The 26,111-nt window shown below is 39.3% G+C and overlaps 1 protein-coding gene across 1 annotated transcript; it reads right to left on the bottom strand.

The window, feature by feature from the left end:
• Positions 1 to 24,690: 24,690 nt before the first annotated feature.
• LOC128743004 (thymidylate synthase) lies at positions 24,691 to 25,667 on the bottom strand. Its single transcript, XM_053839505.1, has one exon. It carries the CDS (start codon positions 25,588 to 25,590, stop codon positions 24,691 to 24,693), a length of 900 nt encoding a protein of 299 aa, XP_053695480.1. The 5' UTR covers positions 25,591 to 25,667.
• Positions 25,668 to 26,111: the final 444 nt, after the last annotated feature.

The raw sequence follows: 26,111 nt of genomic DNA, 5'->3' as shown, positions 1-26,111 counted from the left end.
AGGGTGTGATAAGAACAGCGGGGATAGACACAAGTGGCACAATATTCACGAAGTCCGTCCAGCTTCTTGGTTTAGCTGACGACGTTGACATCATTACACGTACCCGCCCGGTTAAAAAAGTTCTCAATAATGATCCGACTGCAACGAGACGGCGGGGCGCGCAGCGAGCAAGATGGATCGATCAAGTGGAAGGCGACCTGCGGGCCCTACGCAGACTACGTGGCTGGCGAATTGCGGCCATGGACCGAGTGGATTGGAGACGACTTCTTCGTACAGCAAAGGAAACTATGGCCTGAAACTGATTAAGTAAGTAAGTAAGTAAGTAAGTAAGTAAGTAAGTAAGTAAGTAAGTAAGTAAGTAAGTAAGTAAGTAAGTAAGTAAGTAAGTAAGTAAGTAAGTAAGTAAGTAAGTAAGTAAGTAAGTAAGTAAGTAAGTAAGTAAGTAAGTAAGTAAGTAAGTAAGTAAGTAAGTAAGTAAGTAAGTAAGTAAGTAAGTAAGTAAGTAAGTAAGTAAGTAAGTAAGTAAGTAAGTAAGTAAGTAAGTAAGTAAGTAAGTGAGTAAGTAGATAAATTTGGTTCGACTACATGTTTTGCCAGAGGTGGTGCGGGTTTCCTCTAGAGTTGTTCGTATTTTTTAAACTGAATATAGAGGTTATTAGACGGTGTCTTTGCTTGGAAAATGTTTGGAGGGGTTCAAGCAAATGAAGCTAATAAATTTTCAAAAAGCTAGCATAAATAATCGGCGCCTCTTAAAATTTTTGAACTTTTATGTTACAAAACATCGACAAACTGAGCATGGAATGAAAAATGGCTTAAGTAGCAACAAAGCAGTTGCTTTTATTACCATTTTTATTTTCTATTTTCATTTGTATCCAACTGCAAGTGTTCTTTGAGAAGGCAACCGTAAACTCATCAATACTTGTGGTGGTTTTCTTTTAGATTCAAGCGATTCTTGAAAGTCATTATAAATAAATAGCGATAAAAATTTACAAGTTAAAAGACCTATTCTTTAGAAGCTTCTTTAGTGTGGGCCTCCCTAGTTAGTCGAGCAATTAATCGGTACTGCAATTCATGAATGTTTTGAATGCTAGAAAACTGAGAAAGACATACGCTGTCAGCAGTTCAGTAGTCATGTCCACGGACTGACAGATAAAAGAATACCACCAGGGGTAAAACTGTATGCGTATAATGCGTTTTATATAAGCCTTTATGCAGGGCTATCAATTTTTCCGAGCACTGCTAACGATTGCAACTAACAGATTGATTTCTGTCCAGATATAGGCTTCGACTGTCCGATTTCGATCCCTTTGAGCATCCTTGGCGAGCCGATCTTGATTACTCTTTAGCCTGACACCACATTTCCTACTAAAAAAAATCCTATTCGTTTCTATCTGCGCCATCAACTTGCACCTTTGCTTCAAGTACTTTTACTCCTTCTGTATCTTCCTCAACTGGGTTTCTACTTGGAGCTTTGGAATACGTAGTTCCTCTCCTGCACGCTTCTTTTTCCATTTTCATCATCCTCTAAAGGTTGCATGCTAAGCTGCAGTTTATGCGATATTCGGCTACACTAGCTGACAGACGACTCGTTGCTTACTACACCTGACTTAGATGCAGCAACCCAATTTACCATGCAATCACAACATTGCCTGGTTTCGTACCAGGAGTTATGGAACTGTGCAAAAAATGTATAATTTAGAGCAACTTCCATTTATATCTACTACAGCGTACAATTATCTTACAGATATGCGTATTTTGGTCCCGACTCGTAACCTTTTCAAGTGCGACAAATTGTGCACTGCACTCCTTAATTGCCATCAGGAAATGATTGCAAACTTGTTAGCTTATTACTTTTTTAACTAGTTTAGATAGAATCGTCGAAAGTATCTATTAATTGTGCAATCTTTGGCATTATCTACAGTATTCCCCCCAATAAGGACGCTAATAGGGACCGCGTTAATCGAAACCGTGTTAATGGAGTCTACATAGCATATGGGAATTGACTTAATTGGTTCCAGCATGGAATAACTCGTGATCTTGACCGTATAGAACGTTGCTGTCTTCGACAAAATTGTTCAGCAGATCGAGGGCTTTTCGTTGGATCGTAGTATTTCGGAATTACCTCACTGCGTGGCGCTAGCGTATATGTAATATTTTTGTATTGGCTGTATCTTGCGCTGCTGATTATCTAGAAAGTTGTGGTCTTCGGGAAGGTTGCTCAAATGACTGTCACCTTCAAGATTGCATAAAAAATAGCTCATAATTAACTCACCACGTGGCGCTAATGTATATGTAATATGCTTAGACAGGCTGTATCTTGCGCTGTGACTATTTAGAAAGTTGCGGTCTTCGGGAAAGTTGCTCAAATGACTGCCGCCTTCAAGATGACATGAGAAATAGCGCAAAATTGACTCACTACGTGGCACTAGTGTATATGTGATATGCTTAGACAGACTGTATCTTGCGCTGCTGACTATTTAGAAAATTGCAGTCTTCGGGAAGGTTACTTAAATGACTGCTACCTTCAAAATGGTATGGAAAATAATGCGGAATTGACTCAACGGACGGCTCTAGTGTACTTGTGATTTTTTTTGTGTTTGCCATAAAACTCATGATTTTGGTAATGTACAAGAAGTTGCTTTCTCCGGAAAGATTGTTTAAGTGACAGCGGTTATTTAACTAGTAACTAGCCGAAAAAAAAACAAAAATATTATTAATCAAAAAAAATTGAGATTTTCAGGAATTTTTACTTGAAGTCTAATCGTGAAACCCGAATCTATTCTTGCTTTTCATGTATTTTTTTTGCCGATTTTCGGAAATTACATTATTTGTGCTTCCACTTTTGTTTCGTGCTAGAAGCGGCAACACTCCGTACACTCTTTTTTCCAGTTCTTTAGGCTGCAAAACCCAGAGATCAATGATTTTATACAAAAAAAAATTTCTCAGGTTTAACAAAAATGTGTTTGCCTCCCGATTTTTAAAGCCAATTTTGAAGGGCGGGGGGTCAAAAACTTTAAAAATAATTTGCAATGGTCTAAATGTTGCTAGAGAATAAAATTGAGCATTGAACGTTCAGCATTGCCAGGTACAGCCTGTATAAGAATACTACATATACGCGCCGCGAGTGAGTTCTGCGCTATTTTGCATACCACCTTGAAAGTGTCAGTCATTTGAGTAACCGTCCTGAAGACCGCAACTTTCTAGATAGTCAGCAGCGCAAGATATAGCTTGTATAAGAGTATTACATATACGCTGGCGCCACGTAGTGTGTCAGTCCTGCGCGATTTTCCATATTATCTTGAAGGTTTCAGTCATTTGAGTAACCTTCCCGAAGACCGCAACTATTTAAATAGTTAGCAGCATAAGATACAGCCTGTCTAAGCATATCACATATACACTAGCGCCACGTAGTGCGTCAGCTCTGCGCTATTTCCCATGCCATCTTGAAGGTGGAAGTCATTTGAACAACTTTCCCGAAGACCGCAACTTTCTGGATAGTCAGCAGCGCAAGATATAGCTTGTATAAGAGTATTACATATACGCTAGCGCCACGTAGTGAGTCAGTTCTGCGCGATTTTCCATACCATCTTGAATCTTGAATCTTGACCTTGACCATCTTCAATCTTGAATCTTGAATCTTCCCAAAGACCGCAACTTTCTAGATAGTCAGCAGCGCAAGATATAGCTTGTATAAGAGTATTATATGTACACTAGTGCCACGCAGTGCGTGAGTTTTGCGCTATTTACCATATCACCTTGAAGGTGTCAGTCATTTGAGTAACCTTCCCGAAGACCGCAACTTTCTAGATAGTCAGCAGCGCAAGATACAGCCTGTATAAACAAATCACGTAGACACTAGCGCCACGTAGTGAGTCAGTTCTGCGCTATTTTTCCTGTCATCTTGAAGGTGTCAGTCATTTGAGCAACCTTACCGAAGACCGCAACTTTCTAGATAGCCAGCAGCGCAAGATATAGCCTGCAGAAGAGAATTACATATACGCTAGCGCCACGTAGTGTGACAATTCCGCAATAATATAATCCAATGAAAACCCGTTGATGTACTGAACAACTCTGTCGAAGACACCATGTTGGAACCAATTAAGTCAATTCTCATATGCTACGTAGACTCCAATAAGGACGTTCGACCGCGTTAATGGAATCACTCGAGACCGTCCTTATTGGAAACGTTCTTATTCGAAACCGCGTTATTCGGGGGACTACTGTAGTAGCGCACTGTATATCTCTTATATGAGAACCGATGGAGGCGCCTTACTCAGCAAGGTTTCCTTCGCCTCCTTTTGTTATGAATTATTGAGTGTGACCTTTTTCAACATAATCAACTTATTTCATTATAACAAGCACCAGAAACGGATAGATTTAATAGTTTAAGTCCATTTTGATTAACGTTCAAGTTTTAATGAAATTTCATACAATTGAAAGAAATGCAATTAAATTACACACAACGGAAAAACTTTTGCAGCCAAGCCCACTAATGAAACTCGTATGAAAAATTTTAATGGTATATTATTTTCTAGATAACATGACGTGCAGAACTATCTTAGCATTCATATCAGCCATGCGAAAAAAGACGAGTCAACGCATTAGCAACTTAAATCTATTGGCAGAATCAATAAATACCAGTCGGACTCTTTCCTCCATTATTTAATCAGCACGTATACTTCCGAAATGCAATGAAATCAGCAGGTTCTGCCAGAATTGCTGCACTCATTGCTGGAGGTCGGTCATCCACTCGCTAATGGATGGTTTGATGACAATCTGTTAGCCGGAATTTAGTGCAGGTATACACTATACAAATGCGAAATAATTCTGTCCACGAGCGGTGATATATATTCACTTGAAGTAAAACATGTGGCTGAAAAGCTAATTCGCTAATTTGTAGATTTGAAACGGGTACATTCATTCATCAACATTCGACTTTTTAGTAACTACCATATATGCATTGAATTCGTCACACAGTTTGTATCAACAAAGCATTAACATTGTGTTTTTCCCCGTTACCACTGACTGACATATGCTAAGCTTTATATGTTGCTTAAGAGTCGGCATTGTATGATGTTAAAATCGTATTTCTTACAGTTTGTTAGTATCGATGTGATTAACCAAAAACTAGTTAGTGTTTCCAATTGAAACATCGTAACCTTCACTCCCTTCAGTCGAAATCTATAAGGCAGGTAGGCAAATTGACAAGGAGCCTACAAAAACAGTACCAAGAGTCGCATTTCGAAAGGCCGCGCAAGCTTAGTTTGATTTAGGGTGAAGAATAAAAAATGAACGCTTCTGTTGCTACCCCTAGAAGGCTGTCAAATTGCAGGTCTTTTTTGTTTTGTTTTGTTATTTGGCTGCCCTCGAAGGGACGCCTCAAATCAAACCAGCAGGTGCTGACGGATGGCCATGATAATTTAAAGATGCGGCCGGCAGTGAAGGGCAACTTTTTTTAAGCTCTTCTTTTCTAAACAGGTCTACACCGACTAGTCGGTGGATACACGTGCGAGATAACTGGCATTTTAATCAGATGCTGTGCGTGCAAGTTCAAGTTTGTTTGTGCCATGCAGCAGTCCGGCAGAAAACAGCTACCTACGAGTGAGAAGCGTGATGCGCCGTTACAGACGTAACGAAAGATTGCGTAAATCGGATCGGAATGTCGAAAAATACGATTTTTATTCAAAGGCCATTCTTATTAATCACAGTACAGCTTAGTATTCTTATTAGTATGTATTTCGTTGATTACATGAATTATTAATGCACGTGGTGCATTCTATCAGTTTCTGCGTTTGTAAACAAAAATCGTGAGAGTTTCGATAGCCTCACCCGTTTGATCGTAAAACGTCTTAATTGTAATTACAATGTCATTTAGAACCGGTACCATCGCTCAGTCACGGAAGTTGGCAATTAGGCTTAATCTAGCAAATCGGCGGTAGACAACTAAATGCATGCTTGTTTTTTTTATACTTTTTAAACAAAAGCGGAACAAAAACTAGTGGCTTACCAGCGTTTAATTTCCCACACTAAATTCTTTCGATTGATTTCAAATTAGCATGCACCTCTTGCAGAGCTGATGCTTTGTGGGGAAGGCACTTAAGCTAGTTGGTATGCACTATGCAAAATTTTGCTACCGGCTTACCCTCCTCGTGTGCTATTGTATGTACAAGTATTCCATTCTGTTTAAATTTCACACATTAGGTAAGTTGCTTTTAACTCATATTGCTGGACGGTTGCTGCTCGCTGCGTAGTCTTGCCTTCATTTCTCGGATGTGAGGGTATACACATTAGAAAAAATGATCCGTCAAAAAGTTCTCATGCTGCATATGCTCACGCTTTCAGGTTCAGCAGTGCCTTAATGCACTAAGAAAGAGGTGTCCAAGACAAATCATCGTGATGATTTGCTGGTTGAATTTATCGTAATTTGTAGCATTCTAAACGAAGAAAAAAAGTGCTAGTACGCCACTTTTGTTCGAAATCAACTTCTACAAAAACATCAAGAGTTGTTCAACTGAACAACCCTAGCGAAATCCGACTGAAAGTAACTGATGTGACATGATTTATCGAATTGCCGAAACCAAGGCGTTTGCAAACATGGAACGTAAAACTGTACATGCAAATATTACCCGTGCCCGTGGCCTCAAAATTCTGCTTTTTAAGGGCACCCCTTGAAATGGTTATGTTTTTCTCCTCGCGCGTTTATGATACTCAAAAACAATGTAAAAATGGATACAGTTGAAAAAGTAACCCTACTTTTGCTTCTATGCATGCAGCTTGGACTGACCTTTCGTGCCAATATAGAGAATCGACGTAAATTTTTTATGTGCGTTAAAGTTAATCATGAAGTTTAACATGAGCCTCCAATCAACATTTAGGTGAAAAACACTCGTAAATAATATTTTACTAAAATAGTTGCAGTAAAACAGTGAAGATAACTCACTCAATACTCGCCTATTAACATGTCAAGTAAGTGATACAGGTATGTGCTAGTTAAAGTTATGACTTTTATGAGCTTTAAAATAAAATGTAAGGACTTCAGAACAATGTACTGTCACAAGCTACGAGAACTCTTTTGTACTGATTGATTAGTTTTTAACATGGCTTGTTTACCACAGTAATTCAAAATAATAGGCCCAATGGTCCAACTCCTTGGCAGTAAAAAATGTATAAATTTTATTGAAATCATAAATGACAAATACAAAAATCAAAACAGATTTCACTTTTCTGTTGTCAGACTGCTAGGCCTTCAAGGATCTCTCTTAACTGCCCGCCCTTTCTCGCCCCACCACCGAGATAGAAAAGTATCCAAACTCTTTAAACAGCTGTTCAAAGTGATCAGCTGTTGTAAATATCCTGTTGGCAAATGACAAACTGGATAAAAAAAACTATATGTCAATTATAGTTACTGAATCAAACAAGAAAACCCAAGGAAAATTCATACAGTATTGTTCCGATTACATCAGCCCTTCCGTGAATTTTGGACTGACATAATTGGAAAGCTGATATAATCGGAAAATTTTTTTTTGCTCAAAGTAGGATGCCAAGTTTAGTAATGGGTTATTTTCTATCTTTTTGCATTATTAGGGTGGTCATCAGGGCACGACATCGTCGAAACAAATAAATGAAGCTGACTTTCGCTTACCTTCGCATCGTACATGAAGCGACTAGTTTCATTTGTTGACTAGAACGTTTCATGCAAGCATCAGCTGAAGTTGGTGACTGCTTCAAGTGACGAGGACTGAAATTCGGGCACGATTTATCACTATTGTAGGAAATGTTACTCAAATTCAAATCATTTGCGTTAAAAGTTACTGGCCTTCTACTGAATCTTATATATAAAAATGAATTTCTGTCTGTCTGTCTGTCTGCCTGTCTGTCTGTCTGTCTTCCTGTCAGTCTGTCAGTCTGTCTGTCTGTCTGTCTGTCTGTCGGGATATTCCTTATAGAATCAAAAACTACTGAACCAATCGGCGTGAAAATTTGCATGTAGAGGTTTTTGGGGCCAGGAGAGATTTTAGTGATGGTTAGAGACACCTCCCCTCACTAAGAGGGGGGGCTTCCATACAAATGAAACACAAATTTCTGCATAACTCGAGAACTAATCAAGCAAATAGAACAAAATTTTGCATGTAGGTGTTTTTGGTGACAAGAATTTATTCTATGGTAAACTGAGACCCCTCCCCTCTTTAGAAGGGGAATTATGACTCCTCTCCCCTTTAAGAAGGGGGGCTTCTATACAAATACAAATACAAATACAAATTTTCTCATAACTCGAGAACTAATCAAGCAAATGGAACCAAATTTGGTATGTGAAGGTTTTCGAGGGCAAGAATATTTTCTGTGGTTAATTAGGACCCCTCCCCACTTTAAGAGGGGGTGCTCCTGTACAAATGAAAACCAAATTTCCTTATAACTCGAGAACTAATCAAGCAAATGTAACTAAATTTGGCATGTGGGTGTTTTTAGAGACAAAAATTTTTTCTATGATGAATTGGGACCCCTCCCCACTTGATAAAGCGAGTTATGACCCATCTCTCCTTTAAGAGGGTGAGCTTCCATACAAATGAAATGCAAATTTCCTCTTATCTCGAGAACTAATCAAGCAAATGGAACCAAATTTGGCATGTGGGAATTTTAGATGGCAGTAATTTTTTCTATGGTGAATTACTACCCCTTCCCCTTTTAACCCTTTATAAGGCCGTGGCAATTATTTTGCCACCAACGAAAAATATTTGTTTTGCGTCTATAATGACATCAATATAATTATAGAAGCAAAATAAAAAATTTTTGTTGGTGGCAATATAGTTGCCACTGCCTTATAAAGGGTTAAGAGGGGGGGGGCTCCCATACAAATGAAATACAAATTTCCTTATAATTTGTGTACTAATCAAGCAAATGGAACCAAATTTGGCATGTGGGGCTTTTAAGGGCAGAAAATTTCTGTTTTCTGTTTTCTGTTTTCTGTTTTCTGTTTTCTGTTTTCTGTTTTCTGTTTTCTGTTTTCTGTTTTCTGTTTTCTGTTTTCTGTTTTCTGTTTTCTGTTTTCTGTTTTCTGTTTTCTGTTTTCTGTTTTCTGTTTTCTGTTTTCTGTTTTCTGTTTTCTGTTTTCTGTTTTCTGTTTTCTGTTTTCTGTTTTCTGTTTTCTGTTTTCTGTTTTCTGTTTTCTGTTTTCTGTTTTCTGTTTTCTGTTTTCTGTTTTCTGTTTTCTGTTTTCTGTTTTCTGTTTTCTGTTTTCTGTTTTCTGTTTTCTGTTTTCTGTTTTCTGTTTTCTGTTTTCTGTTTTCTGTTTTCTGTTTTCTGTTTTCTGTTTTCTGTTTTCTGTTTTCTGTTTTCTGTTTTCTGTTTTCTGTTTTCTGTTTTCTGTTTTCTGTTTTCTGTTTTCTGTTTTCTGTTTTCTGTTTTCTGTTTTCTGTTTTCTGTTTTCTGTTTTCTGTTTTCTGTTTTCTGTTTTCTGTTTTCTGTTTTCTGTTTTCTGTTTTCTGTTTTCTGTTTTCTGTTTCCTGTGTTCTGTTTTCTGTCTTCTGTTCTGGTAACATTCGTTTCAGCTGAGTAAAATACAGCACAACGAGCTATGCCCAGGTAACAATTCTAAGTCTTATTACGTTCCTATAGTGGTTTTAATGACCAATTTCATAAACCGCTAATAAAACTATGATTTCTACCAGAACTTTCTGATGATCGCTATAAAACTACCTTATGATCAAGTGACGCACTCCTCCTAATGTTTTCATAACCTCAATTCTTTGTGGGCTTTACGACCTAAAGAGCTCGATAAATGAGTGTACGAAGTATTAACGCTTCTAACAAACACGAAACAGAAATAAAATTTCAAACAATGGAATTTCGGCAAAAAAAATGTTTTCCTTCGATTTTGTTTTTCGTTTTGTAGGTTTTTGCATGAAAAACAATATCGTATATATGAGAAGCAAGAATAGATTTGGTTTTGACGTTAAAACTTTAAATAAAAAAACGCTTCAAACGCAAAAAAAAACTGCTTTTTACACCCCCTTCAGTTACCCAATAGCGGAAGGGGGAAGGGCAAAAACTTTATAAAATATTTGTAATGGCCTAATCAGACATCTAATCCTAAAAGCCAGCTAGGGTGTACAGCGTCGTACCGACCATAGTAACGAACTATCGAATAAATAATACTGGATGAATAACATGAAATTATCTCACCGGGATTCAAAATACTTGTAGAGCATCTCACGTCTTCTTATGAGCCATTTACCGGAGGACGTTCGGGACGTGACGATCGCGTGTCAGATAAATTTTATACATGCGTCAACTTCAACTTCTTGCTTGCACTGGTCGGTCCGAATCCCAAGGGCGATTGGTATGAATTATGACACCCGGGCAAACGCCAGCCCGTGGGGGATCGAGCAGGGATCCTGCTCCCGAACGATTTGCGTGCCACAAGAATGCTCACTTTCAACATCAAATTATGGCAGTATCTACATCGTGGACATGGTTTCCTCGGCACGATACTGTTGAAATTCATCGGATTCCTTAGCGGTGTGTTATAATGAACATGACCATACAGAATGCATTCCATGTAAACGCTGCCCATCGCGACCCGGTCGCGCATGCTGTCATTCGGTACTTTCGACGTTGAATAAGACTAACAAAACAAACGTTAACTGAATTACGCCAACACTGGACACGTCGGGTAAACGCATTCTTAATTTGACACTTTGATTGCAGCGCGATATTTGTGATTATTGCGACTATACACCGTTGAGAGCGTGATTCTGTCTACTTGTTTAAATGCTCCTACGTAAATTTTGCCCATGTTTTATACCTACATTATAAAAGCGTATGCAAACGAAACACAGTGGAGACGCTGATGCTGCACAGAAGTGAAAAAACGTCTGCAATCGGGCAGAAGATGAAATGACACTTCTTCACTGCCGCTGAAAACAACTATCCGGAATGGCCTCAAATCGTCAATCGATGGAGCGACGTCCACTGGTGGTCACTAGCCGTGGGCGACGGCGGTGAGGACGCGGACACGCGGACGCTGGTTTTAATTGATTTTCTGACATTACCTGTACCGTAAGTGCAATATTTTTACATAATCGGCACCTACGGGGTTGGAATATTTATGGGGCAGCTGATTGCGTTGGCCAAAATCTTAGTGCCAAGTTCGGCGAGATGCACCCACCTTTCTGATAAGAAGTGACAACAGGTTAGTGAAGATAAACGATACACGAAGAAGAGTGCTTTTAGGATTACAGCCACCTAAAGCAAAAAGGTACATGAATCAGTTCGTCGTCGCATTTATATAATGAGCCAAAGCATTCCTTCGGAGAATTTATGGCATCCAGCCAACGAAACCAGATTTGTAAAAATCTGCGAATGCAAAAAGTTGAAGTATAAACCCACCGATCTGTAGGTACCAATTGCAAATACAAAAAGTTATTGAAAAGAGCATGTTCAATATAATTTTATTTGTAACATCATCATAATCAATTGCAAAAATTAATCTGACTAGAGATTATTTAATTAAAAATGATAATCTTATTACAAACCGCATATCAGCGTTTATAAATGACTTCTATGACTGCATTCACCGATTCATATCAACCATTAGCATATCTAATGTCGAACCTTCGCCGCGAGATTCAAAAAATATCGAGCTGAATTACTAACGCAGATGGTAATTTCCGCGCCAGTATCTGGTGACATTCACGACTTTTTGGCCCATTCGTTTCCATGTTTTTCGGTATTTAAATTAGAAAATACCTCTAACTGAATTAATCTAAGCTGTTTCACGAATATTTTTGTTTTCCGCACAGTTGGGCCCTAAAGGGTTATATGCGTGCCAGTCGTGCGTTATTGAACATGAACCTGAGCGATGATACCGGCATTTTAATCGGAACGGTGTGTGTGTGTCTGTATGCACTGTGAAGGCAAGGAATTAACCTTGAATGACGCTGATAGAGCTCGAACTGTCTTTTCTCGAAGACACCGCCACCGCCGCCGGCCGCGGACTTTTAGTCATTCGCGCGATGCAATGCTATCATCATTTCCTGCCGTTTCACAATAGCGGACTACCAGTTATTCCAATGATTAGATTAGTTAGAGTTTAGGGTTGATTCAGAAGTGGACAAATATGACTGTTGTTACCGATCATTTTCAAATCGATCGGCACAATGGAAAGTTTGTTCAGTTTAGCGTCTTTAGTTCGTAAGTTTGTAAATATTTTGTTTTGTTTGTTTATCGGCTATTATACATTGTTGTTAGTTTGTTAAAATTTTTGTTGTTAAAATTTTGTTAATTTTTGTTTAACATAGTTTTAAGCCATTTCACTAACTAAACCGTTTGATCTTGACACAACCCTGGGAACTCTTAACCGGTTCGGGTAACTCCAAACGCACCCACTGGATCCGGTTAGTGAAGAAAGAAGGGAGATAGTCGGCGAGAGAGATAGAGGATGAAGGAAGGTCGATTGTGGAAAGGCCTAAAAGAAGTTTAGTAGTCGAGCTCGAACCGTATGGTAGAGTACACGGAATCTAGTACCGCCAAATGGCGTGACCAGTCTGAAGTCGCGATTTGCCTTCTGATTAAAGTGAACATCTATAATACGGCTTAAGCTCCTAAACCAACGTAAAAAGGTTTGACTTGTCGTGCGGCAATGCTTGGAAACAGTAGTGCGTGGTGAAACTGACCCGATTCTACCACGGGTGTTACCAGGAACGTTTTAAGGCCGCGATACCCACACTGGACAGCAGAGGACAGAGCAACGTTATCTTTTTTGTACGGCGGAATATCGTAAGGCCTTGCTACATGTTCTGGACGTTTTTCTTGGAAATCGGTGGAAACTAAGAGCCTACATTTCGTGCATTCGCCTGTATATGTCATCGTGCCCGACCTCAGCTATTCGACCGTGAAGCAGTCGAGGTATGTACATTCTCTCTTTCGTCGTTTCCTGCATGTCATCGATGGGCCCCAACGCGTCGTGTTCGTGATCGGTACCGCAACGTGATTAGTGAACTTTAAACCCGGATGAATAAATAGTTAAAATGTAATAATAGTTTTAAGTTCAAAGAGCCGATCCCTTTTCCTCCTGAACTTTCTTTCGTTGTTCCGCTTTGCTTGATTGTGACGGTAAGTAGTCGAATGTGCTGAGTCCCCCGAACACGCTACGACCCTGAGAAGATAGAGCGAGCCAGCAGGGCAGTGTGAGCTTTCTCATACTTACAATTGGCGATCCGCGTAAAATAAAAATATCCAAATCCTTGATTTGAATATTTTTGCCGTGTTTCGGGGAGACTCGAGTACAGGTCGGTACTTGTCTCGATTGTTCTTTGCATGAATACTTCCTTTGATGGTCTTGCACGTGGCCGATTGTTAGAATCAAGTGAAAACGCGATAACCGTATCTGTTGCAAACGACGCATGATCAAATTGAATCCGTGAATTGTAATGCTAGCTCGAAAAACGCGATAATTTTAGGTTTATGCAGCACAGAATTTGCAGCAATTCTTACCATTCTTTTCTGAATTAGTTGTACACGTGGAAGTTGGAGAACAAAAGAATTCTTAACAATGGCTACGGCTATAGAAAATAATTATACAATGGAGAATATTTTGAAATGCGTGTAGATTTTCTTGATGTAGATGATTTAGATCGTGAGTTACAGCTACAGTGACCGATTACCACTCCCACAGTCCAGCCAAATAAAAGCACACCGATAGCCAACGGTGCTAGCTACAATCTACTAGAGAATAAATCCACCATAGTTAATCGTTGGATAGGCTTGCCATTACTGACTACTCAGGTGGGAGCGAACTTCTTTTTCCAACTTCTGAAAGCCATGGATCTCAGACCGACTCAAATTACCCTCAGTAATGATCAGCAAAATAACTATTGCTACCGACCGAATACGGTTACTGGACAGATAAATTTCGTCCAACAAATCCTCGTTTCCTTGTCTCTTCCTTGGCAATCAATGAATATTCACAATCAAGGACGTAGTGAGTTTACACAATCTGATTTCAGACCGGTATTGCTTACCATCACGCTGGGAAATCAAGGGAGAGCCAGTTCAAATCGCGTCCGATGGTAACGACGGGTCATCGAACGTTATCAGTACCGCAGGGGAAAAATGATTTTCTTTTCACTGATTTGAATCCATCTGCAGCCGACATCTGTGTTAATTTTCGCTCACCTAACCACCAGGTGGAACAATACCGAACACTTAAAGGCCCAATTTGCTTCGTGTGTGGCTTAAAAGAATTCGATTTCCACAACTTTCCTTACTTTCGAAAAAACTAGAAAACTAGGTACGAAAATCGCTGGTCATCAGAGAAATCTGACTAAAATATTCACAAATTCATTCAGAGGCACTAAAGTGGAGTCTATTGGATTCGACAATGTATTCCACTCAATCGCCTCAAAGATTAGAGATTATTTTTCCGGACCGCAACGATAATCGATCATATGTATGGGTCCAAGTAAACAATTTTAAAATTAAACGGTTGCTAGATTCTGATAGCAATCGTACTCGTATGAGCAAGGGTCTATTTCAACACTTAGATCACTATAACATTAAACCACTTCAGGATAGATTAGAGCTAAGATCTGCCGATGGCAACATTCGGGAAAAATTGGTGAAATATCAACCATTCGATGGCGCCCTATACAAATTTACATCTGTTTCAAATCACCCAGGTGATTATAAATTCGAATGAAAGTTGATAGTTCTCTCTGAAAAAGGAGGATTAAACTCGTACTAATTCCGCTACAAATCAATCCGCTAGAATTTCGAAAAACGCTAGCTAGAATTAGGTGACGAAACTATTGGTAGAATTCACTGCCAAAACGTACAGGTGAAGAACCTGGAAGGGTGGCCCATAGCCCACCCCAGCTGATATGTTACCCTTTGTAGTATTATGTTGAAAACATTGTTACGCTAAATTTTGAACTTACTTCACTTCAGGTCGTCGAATATAAAATATCAACTCCGATGATAGAGCGACTTGGAAGAAATGATAAGAATGGGGTTATAAATTATCGGATCTATCTCCTGCATCTGCCAGCGGGGAAGAAATAGAATGCCGAAATTATGCCTGTCCCGCCCGTTAGACCGTTGCCACCACCGGAATTCTCCGTGAAATAGTCTGCCCATTTGTCGATTATGTTTGCTAACTAAATTTGAGTAATTGAAAGCAGAGCAATTAATGATATTATTAAGGAAAATAATGTGCACGAGTCACTTAGCTTGAAGAGCAAGAATCTGATTGACAGAAATAATTGACAGCTGTCGAATCATTGCCCGAAATAACCGGTTCGCATTTCGACTTTATGTTCGAAATTCGAGGGGCACGAAAAAATTATACTCACCGTTGGAAACCAGGGTTCAAATCGGTTGAAGTAAAATAATTAAATTTAATGTCTTGAATTGATGGGTGGCCTAGATCACTCAAGAAGAATACTTTCGCTGGAGACCAGAGTCTTGCGACGATGAAGGTCAGTACAGGGACTTCCAGTATCAGAAAGTAACCCTCAAAATAGCGCGGAGTTGTTGAATCGACGTTGATGCCTTATGACCCCGAAAGCAGTTTCTGGAGTGACTAGATCAACTTTATCAATCAAGCAAATAAACAAGGCGGAAAATAAAAGCCTTGCCAGAAATGGAAATACTTTTAGTGACAGAAACCATGTATTGTCACTAAAGTTAGGATAAAAGGAATATTAGGAATAAAGAAAGTACAAACAGGAATGAATGAAAGATAGGGGGAATGAATGAATTGGGAGGACATGTCCATTGAATGAAATGTATGAAAGAATTAGAATAAATGAAGAAATAGATGAATATAGGTTTCCTTAGCGTAATGCAAAGGAGTAAAATTAAATGAATATGGGAGTAAAATAGAATATTTTCCCATTAGAGATAAAGAAGGAAGAATGGTAAGGAGAAAGATTTTGCAACAATACGTAGAGATTAAATATTAATCCACGCGAAGGCAGGACAATTCACGGATTCGAGAGGAGTTTTGAAGTGAGCAACAGGTGGTATTAAAAATAAATGGTCCAGTCGTGCTACGTCAGCGAGTCAAACCGAAGTATTTATGTAAAAATAGTTTAGAAATAGACGAAAAATTATTACCATAATTTTTCTTCACCGGCCTGGGGAAGATTGTTACCGATCATTTTCAAATCGATCGGCACAATGGAAAGTTTGTTCAGTTTAGCGTCTTTAGTTCGTAAGTTTGTAAATATTTTGTTTTGTTTGTTTATCGGCTATTATACATTGTTGTTAGTTTGTTAAAATTTTTGTTGTTAAAATTTTGTTAATTTTTGTTTAACATAGTTTTAAGCCATTTCACTAACTAAACCGTTTGATCTTGACACAACCCTGGGAACTCTTAACCGGTTCGGGTAACTCCAAACGCACCCACTGGATCCGGTTAGTGAAGAAAGAAGGGAGATAGTCGGCGAGAGAGATAGAGGATGAAGGAAGGTCGATTGTGGAAAGGCCTAAAAGAAGTTTAGTAGTCGAGCTCGAACCGTATGGTAGAGTACACGGAATCTAGTACCGCCAAATGGCGTGACCAGTCTGAAGTCGCGATTTGCCTTCTGATTAAAGTGAACATCTATAATACGGCTTAAGCTCCTAAACCAACGTAAAAAGGTTTGACTTGTCGTGCGGCAATGCTTGGAAACAGTAGTGCGTGGTGAAACTGACCCGATTCTACCACGGGTGTTACCAGGAACGTTTTAAGGCCGCGCTACCCACACTGGACAGCAGAGGACAGAGCAACGTTATCTTTTTTGTACGGCGGAATATCGTAAGGCCTTGCTACATGTTCTGGACGTTTTTCTTGGAAATCGGTGGAAACTAAGAGCCTACATTTCGTGCATTCGCCTGTATATGTCATCGTGCCCGACCTCAGCTATTCGACCGTGAAGCGGTCGAGGTATGTACATTCTCTCTTTCGTCGTTTCCTGCATGTCATCGATGGGCCCCAACGCGTCGTGTTCGTGATCGGTACCGCAACGTGATTAGTGAACTTTAAACCCGGATGAATAAATAGTTAAAATGTAATAATAGTTTTAAGTTCAAAGAGCCGATCCCTTTTCCTCCTGAACTTTCTTTCGTTGTTCCGCTTTGCTTGATTGTGACGGTAAGTAGTCGAATGTGCTGAGTCCCCCGAACACGCTACGACCCTGAGAAGATAGAGCGAGCCAGCAGGGCAGTGTGAGCTTTCTCATACTTACACTGTGGCAGCCACTATCTGGTGGTATTGTATGATGTTGTGAGGTAGTAAAGTTGCGCTTGTGTCATTGTTAACTAATAATTTTTTTGTTCTGCATTTTTAGTAGAATTGTTAATTCAATTAAAGTTACTTTAAATAAACAATGGTTAATTCAAAGTTCTTTTGTTTAGTGTTGCTCGGATATGAACCAGTGTTTTGTAGCAACCGATTATTTTTCGGTAATGCTCAAACTGTAATATATTTTTTGCGTTAGATTAAACACGGAAAATATATACATTGGACTTACAAGAAGTGCCCAAGTAACCAAAAGTTCGAATTTCACTTAAGGAACGAACTTGGAAGTTCATATTTGGTTCAAATTTAGTTCCGCAGAACTTTCTTGCTGAACAACCAGACACTACATTTGTAATCCGAACTTCATTCTCAATAAAGTATCGTTGATATTTGTAGCAATTTGAAAGTTCAACATGCAACTTGAAAGTAACTAATAGCGAATTCATAAATTAACCTGGGTTCGTGGTAACTCGAACCCGAAATTCATGAACGATACGGGCAGTTTGACAGATCGACCCGTAAACCGTAATGCTAGACAGTTTTAACCTGCGTTTCAAACTGAATGCTGGCAGTTTAACCGAGATGCAATCTCGGTTAATTTATGAACGCTTTGACAGCACTTCGATTAAGACTGAGTGCTAATCGACCTTAGCCAGGTTAATTTATGAATTCGCTATAAGGGGTTTTACTTTACTGAACTTTAAAGTTGTCTTGAGTTCGCTGCATAGAATGCTAAGCAGCTTTTAAACTTTTTCCGATTAAAGTTATTATTACTTACGGAGTCCATTGCTTTGATTTTTTAGTGGTTCAGGCTTGCAAAGCCCGCAACCAACCCCACAGTATCGCCGGAGGGCCAACGTAGCTCGAAGGAGCCCTCCTCCCCTGTCAGCATACGACCTTGGCTTCCACCGGGGTTGGTTACCCGATCTCTACCGGGTTGCTCGTATCCCGGCCTGTACCACGAGGAGGTATGGGTAGGAGTTGCTGGGTAAGAGGCTTTGGACCACTGTGGGGACTATTTTCTGCCCAGTGCGCAAAGCACCGATGGCACGCATTACCCAGCCGTTTACCAGTCCTGTTACTATCGGCCGTTAATCGACGATGGAGTTCCTCGTCGGATATCCAATTGTCAGGCCATCAAGCACGCTTGATATTTCACAGACGCAGGTCAATTCATGAATAGGTACTTAACGTTTTTGCGTTGTCTTCACCGAGACGCACCCCATTTCACATGCGTTCAGTAATACGGATATAACGCTTGAGTTGAAAATTATGATATTCGTATGTAGTTGATCTGGTGATCTGATTTGAGCACCAGTTATTTCACATACCTACAAAGGCACCCCTGGCCTTCCTGTGAATTAATCGCGTCAATTCGGAAGCGCCGACGCTGGATGAAATTGAAGCAGCCATCAAGAGTATGAAATCCAATAGAGCACCAGATATAGACTGTATTTCGGCCAAGATGCTCAAAGCTGACCCATCTTTGTCAGCCCAGATGATGCATCAGCTTTTTAGCAATATATGGAAAACCGCAACTTTTCCGGTGGCCTGGATGCAGGGCATATTGGTCAGAGTCCTTGAAAAAGGTTACCTAACTGAATGCGGTAGCTGGCGTGCCATCACGTTGCTCTATATTACTCCCAAAGTACTCGCTAAGGTAATCCTCAATTGGATCCAGGAGAAGATTGACGCTACTCTACGGCGGCAGCCAAGATGGGTTCCGTGCTGGCCGATCATGAGTAGACCATATCACAACGCTACGCATTATATCGGAGCAGATCAACGAATACCAGGACTCTCTACTGATGATGTTCGTTGACTTCGAAAAGGCGTTCGACCGTTTTAACCACGAAAACATCTGGGTCTCACTTAGGCGTAGAGGAGTTCCAGATAAGCTAGTCCATCTCATCGAGACTCAGTACGAGGCGTTCTCGTGCAAGGTGTTACATAATGGTGTTTTGTACGACCCTATAGAGGTTACTGTTGGTGTGTGACATAGCTGCATTTTATCACCGCTGCTGTTTCTCGTCGTTATGGATGAGATATTAGTAGGAGCGACTGGCAGTAGACCAAATCTAACAATGGAGCAGCTAAATGACCTCGACCTATCCGACGACATTGTCTTGCTCACACAACGCCGAAACGATGTGCAGAGCAAGTTAGATTACTTCTCCGAGAGCTCCCAGGCAGCAAGTATCACAGTCAATGTAGCTAAAACTAAGTCTATGGTAGTGAACACTGATAATCCTATCAACTTCAGTAGCGGGACAACATCCAATAAGCAGGTTTGGTATGCTCTTTTCGCTTCGATTTTGCTCTTTTCATAACTGCATCTCAACCAAGCAGAATTTGAAAAAGTGGTGTATGGAGCTTTTGTAGAGCAAATAAGTGTCTACAATAGTGGTGAAGAAAGTAATATTTTATCTTTTATATTCACGGCGTTATAGGGTTGCAATGCCTTTGGTAGCAAAAAGAGCGCTCTTTTTGCTACTAACAGCAGCTTTATAACGCCATAAATACAAAAGACATAGCTTTACTTACTTCACCAATATAGCAGATAATAACTAATTCTACAAATGCCCCACTCATCACTTTTTCAAATTCTGCTTGGTTGAGATGCAGTTATCAAGAGCGAAAACGAAGCGAAGAGATCGTGCCAAGCCTGCTAATGAGGAACTCCATCGTCGATGTCATCAGCTGGTGGGATTTCCCGTGTTTACTACCATAGACTTAATTTTTGCTACGATGACTATGAGCACTGCTGCATGGGAACTCTCGGAGAGCTCATCTAACTTACTCTGCACTAGAGATGGTCGGGTCTCGGGTTTTCAGACCCGAAACCCGAAAAAAACCCGAACCCGTCGGGTTCGGGTCGGGTTCGGACTGGACATTTTTACCAGGTGTCGGGTTCGGGTCGGGTTCGGGTTTGGCAAAAAAAAAATAATCGGGTTCGGGTCGGGTTCGGGCTTAGCGAAAAAAATAAGTCCGGGTTTCGGGTTTGGGTAATGAAAAACCGAACCATCTCCACATTCAGTTCTTGTAAAAATATTATTTTAACATAATAAAATAAGCAGTACTTCAATGATATTTAGTATGACTCAGATATCAGCTACACTGGACTGATTGTTTTTTAGATGCTTTAGTGTTTTCAGATTTAGATCGAGTTTAGACCAAAAGTTATATATTCCAGAATTCGCCAGAATTCGTTAGTTGAATCATGGCATAACTATGCCCAAACTAGTGATTGGGTGGACTGACAGAAGACTAGAATTGTCTGCTATCATAAATTATTGGTTTCTATTCCGATTTCCAAAAAGTTTCGTGCCTCGGAATAGTTGTAAGTTTAGCTGTCTTTAACACTAAACATACCGTGAAGCAGAGCTGCCACAAATGCAGATATTTGTGCGTGCATAAATTTGGGACCCATCAATTATTTCAGTTGCTGTGATTTCTGGCTCTACTAATGTTCCTGAATTTTTAAGTACTTCATAAACCTTCATTTATGCATGCACAAATATCTGTATTTATGGCAGCTCTGCCGTGAAGGAGTCATTTGACCCATTGCTTTTTTGGTTCATATTCACGGCGTTATAACACAATTCTGTTTAGCTACGTTTATTAGAAAATATATTTAAAACATAATGCAAAGTTTGGTCCTCTACTATTTCTTTTTTTATCGAAAAAAATATTAACGCTAATCTATTGATAATCGCGGGTTTTCTGGTCTTCTCGCGAAAAATATTCGTAGAGTGAAGTCGGTATGTTTAGTCTTACAATCAATCCCTTTTATGTTTGCTACCTTTAAGCTAAGGTGCTAGTGCTTTAGACTAAGAACTAGCTTTCGGCTATTAGATACCGGTATAACATAATGAAACAAGATCCAAGCATTTCAAAATAATTTTTCATGTAAATTTTTGTTTTCGCTTTTTACAGGTTTCATAGAAAACTTAAGAGATATTCCCGCGAAAAGTAAAAGAAACGATTCTAGTGTATACTTTAATTTTTTAGAATTTTCAATTCAGTTGGCCGAAAAAAATTCGGGTTCGGGTCGGGTTCGGGCTTAACGAAAAAAATAAATCCGGGTTCGGGTCGGGTTCGGGGTTGACTTAAGATAAAATTTCGGGTTCGGGTCGGGCTCGGGTTTGACAGAAAATAAAAATTCGGGTTCGGGTCGGGTCCGGGTTTGACAGCAAAAAAATTTTCGGGCCCGGGTCGGGTTCGGGCTTGGAAAATATGAAACCCGACCATCTCTACTCTGCACATCGATTCAGCGTTGCGCGAGCAAGACAATAGGCCGTATGAATAAAACAGTTTGCTTTGCTTTTCCCATTTAAATCGTATGGGAGCATTTGCTCTTTGCTTGAGGTCGCTTAGCTGTTCCATCATTAGAGGATTCCAAGGCAATCCTCGATTAAGACTACTGTCCATAGCTCCAACTCTCTTCCATTACGAAGATAAACAGCAGCAGTGATAATATGCAGCCCTGTCTCACAAGACGCCATTGTGCAATACCTTGCACGAGAACGCTTTGTACTGAGCCTAAATGAGATGCACTAGCTTATCTGGAACTCCTCTAGACTAGATAACTATATTAGCTTTCGAACAAAAACAAGAAACTAAGCTCAGCTATGCCCATTTGGCTGCATTGCCAAACAAAATCTATAAAAAATTGTGTATGAAATCTTTGTAGAGCTAAATGTTATATACACTCAAGTCGCTTTTTACGCAAAGGGTATGTTCCGCGTAAATCAAAATCGCACTGAATCTAAATAAAAAAAACTGATGATATCATTCAGCTTTACAAATGTTTCAAACATGACTATTGCAGATTTTACTTCTATTCGCGACTATAAAGCTAAAAGAGATTTTTGAGCCAGTTCGCACTTACACGAACACACATGCCGAACTGCCAAACTTTGCATGATGACAAACTCAAAAATACTTGCTTTTCTTTTTTCTCACCCAAACACCAAAAAATATCAGCAACTTCGTAATCATGGATAAGCCACGACAAAGAATATATTTTCTGATGCTTTTAGTTAGATTCAATTTTAATAGAACATCCAATGCTTCGGAATATTTTCCACTTCTTAAAAAACTACAGTACGATGTGAAAACACCCTCACCCTATCAAGCGATTGCCTCTATTTCTTCAGCCTAGGTCTATTTCTAGTGGAAGAACAGGTGGTTTTGAATTTCTTTTAACAAAAAAAGCAGATTATTTACATTCTTGAGAAAATAATTATAATATATTAAAATTGTATGTCAGCAAAGTATTTATTTAGCGAAAGAAAAAGAAAATTGGCTGAATTTAGCAACATGCTGAAAATGCTTTCCTGTAATCTATGTGATGTTTTCTCTCTCTGAGCAATCAACGGAGAGCCTGCAATGCAGATTACTATCGCTTTTCACACCAGAAAACTTGTTTTGCTCATTAGAAATATTTCTGTTCATTTTTGGATGCCGCCAATATACTCCTTTATGCATAAATATTATATGTACTGTAAAATGAACATCACTCAGCTCTAACGCCGTTCCATACGTAACCATACCACACTGCCGGTCACCAAAGTCTCTCACGCCAATACGGCGTGAATATAAGAACCCTGTGACAGTGTTTGATTACAATGTTTTTCCAGGTCAAACAAGAAACTTTGTCTTCGTTTATGGCCTTATCTAGCAGACTATCCTCTTACACGGAGAACTGTCTCTCCTTGCAATGTTATTTTGTACGTCGACAGCGCTGTTCAAGTCCTCAACGCAGTCTTTCGCAATCACCCGCGCTGCGCTTCGCCTACTTGTACCAACGGCTTTAGAAGAAAGGATACATCACGTTCACGTTTCATTGGACTACACTCCATCCTCCATCAGACTACGAACGAAACGATCATGGAGTGAGTTCATTGCGATTCTGTACTGCAGTCCTCCTGCGTGGCGGTGCGCCTCCACGAGGATGATGAATTATGATTCAATTGTGTGACAGCGCGCAAAAAGGCACTCAAGATTCGACCCTACTCAATGACTTAATCGGTACACCAGTGGTAGAGTTCAATGTACAAACTTTATTATATGTATATCAAGATATGGTAGTAATAATATGTTTATTCTAGAATTGTCCTAGTGTATTCGATTATGTTCAATATTTTCATATGATCTCAATGATATAATTTTAAAATAAACTTGTTTTACCGATTAAGCACTTTGTTCGATCACTTAATTTCAGCGAAGGATGCAGAAAAAAATATTTAAAATACCATACAGATTGAGGTTTGTAAGATATGTACGCATCCTGCAGGGTACCCGTCAACGAAGTGCTTCAATGGCTTCAATAATGCACTTGTCAGTATCAAAAAGCTATAAATTATCAATTACCTGCACGGGTCGCAGTCGAACATTCGTCCCAAATCTAGAGGAATTCATACGCTGACCACGGCAGGGGCAGGCACGCGATCATGGCGAGTATCGATGGACGATTGTAAACAATCTGATTCAGCTCGGCTTTAATCCTGCAACCAACGGACAGTACGTGGGAGGTAAAACTGTAAACGCAACATACAGAACAAATGAGCTGGCTGAAGGGCTAATAAATTTTCGCAACGTAGTGACCTTAAAAGAGTTTATCAAGGAATTTAATTGCGGTAAATTAAATTTATAACCTATCAAATTATCCTACATTAACGACAACTCAACCCTATTATTCGAGTTGGATGATCGTGATCTGCTGTATCTATATATGTAAGACTGATTTAACGGAGGATAACATTCATTTTTTATAATTTACATCATAATCTTTCATGTCAGTTTCAGCTATGTTAGTCATACAGAAATTATGCAATAATCCAAGAATCTTATAGACCGATCATAATAACGTCAATAAACCATTTATTCAATTTTAAATGTTTATTTTGTCAAAATCTTTTTTCTGATTACGAGAAGATGCGTAAAACTATTCAGTTTTGTTTAACAACTTTACAAAATTTATTAAGTAATTCACGCTAAATTTTGTCACCGAGTACAGTAAAGTGAATTATCGAGATAGTGTATAAAATATCAAGATCTCTAAAGTCGAAACTCGAATAACTATAAGGTAATACTCGGAGAGGTAATTATTCTAGAAAATTTGTATTACAAATCGTTGTTTAATAAATGTAAACCCAATGACACAAGTTATGTTTCAAAGACAATCTTAAAGCCTAGTTAAAATGAAAAAGAAAATGAATGTTTGATTTCACTAACAGGAAATATTTCTACCATACAACAGCATATCCATGCATAAAACGTTTATGAGTTATTTCGCAATTGAAGACTCTTATCTGTTATATATTAAAAGTTTCTTTTAGTTCCACCGGTTAAAAAAGTAAACTAATTGTGTCAATACGATTAAAGACATTTAATACGTTACTTCATAGTTAAACAGCCATTTCCATTTTAATTGCTGGATATGGGTTGTAGTCGCGAAGGTCCAAATCTTCAAACTGAAAATTGTCGATAGTTTTCACAATACGTTTGAAGTGAATGGTTGGGAATGGCCTTGCAGAGCGACCTAATTGTTCCTCCAAAGCCTTGACATGATTGAGATATATATGAGTATCTCCAGTTGTATGAACCAGGTCACCTGCCTTCAATCCTGTAACATGTGCAACCATGTGTGTTAGTAAAGCGTAGCTGGCAATATTGAAAGGCACACCAAGTCCAACGTCTGCAGATCGTTGATACAACTGACAAGAAAGCTCACCATCCGCAACATAAAATTGAGCCAAGCAATGGCAAGGCGGCAACGCCATTTGCGGAATGTCAATTGGATTCCACGCACTCATTATAATCCTTCGATCATTCGGAGTTGTTTGTATACGCTTGATCACTTCCGCCAGCTGATCAACACCCTGTCCAGAATAATCATCATGACAAGTTTTGTATTTTGCTCCAAAGTGACGCCACTGGAAACCATAAACTGGACCCAAATCTCCTTCCTCGCGATCAGCGAAACCTGCCGAATCAAGAAACTCACGCGTACTGTTACCATCCCAAATGTGAACATTCTTTTCTTGTAGCTCTTTTGCATTCGTACTTCCCCTAATAAACCAAAGTAATTCTTCTGCCACACCACGGAAAAAAACTCGTTTTGTTGTCAACAACGGCATTGTATTATTTCTTAAATTGTACCGCATTTGAGTACCGAAAATGGAAAAAGTGCCAACTCCTGTACGATCTAATCGTTTGCTTCCAGTTTCCAATATTTTGCGTATTAAATCAAGATATTGCTTTTCGTCCTTATTCTCAAGCAAAACAACATCCTCATGTTTAGACATTTTGCAAATTATAATTTATAAATGATACTTATTTTTTGTTTCTTCACAAACTATACTTTTAATAGACAAAAAATGAAACTGCTTTCTCCAATCGTTCAACTACGCCATCTAAAAACCGGACCGATTTCGATTTCCATGAAGTGATTTCCCGCCCAGTGCTTTTGACGTTTGTTTTCAGCCACAGAAAAATGGCGATGAGCCGGGGGATCCAGATCTCAGTCAACACTCTGTACGATCGGTTAGAGTGACTATATACAGAGTGGCGCCAAGTCATCCCAAATGTATGCAATGCTGTTAATCCTACACACAAAACCAAAGGTACCCAAATTTGAGTTCATTTTACTCAAATCGATGCTTCGGTGTGGGAACTCAAATTTGAGTTATAGCTCTATACTCAATTTTAGGCATCTGGTGCCATACTCAGTTATAAGTAAAAACTACTCAAAATTTAAAGATGAATTTTGAGTAAATACTACTCAAAAATTAGGTTATTTCCGCAGGCATTGAAAAAGGATTTTTCG

Source organism: Sabethes cyaneus, chromosome 3, assembly GCF_943734655.1.
Source record: "Sabethes cyaneus chromosome 3, idSabCyanKW18_F2, whole genome shotgun sequence".
Taxonomy (NCBI): Eukaryota; Metazoa; Arthropoda; class Insecta; order Diptera; family Culicidae; genus Sabethes; species Sabethes cyaneus.
Note: the sequence above shows the minus strand (reverse complement) of the source record. Positions and strands in the feature narration are given on the sequence as shown.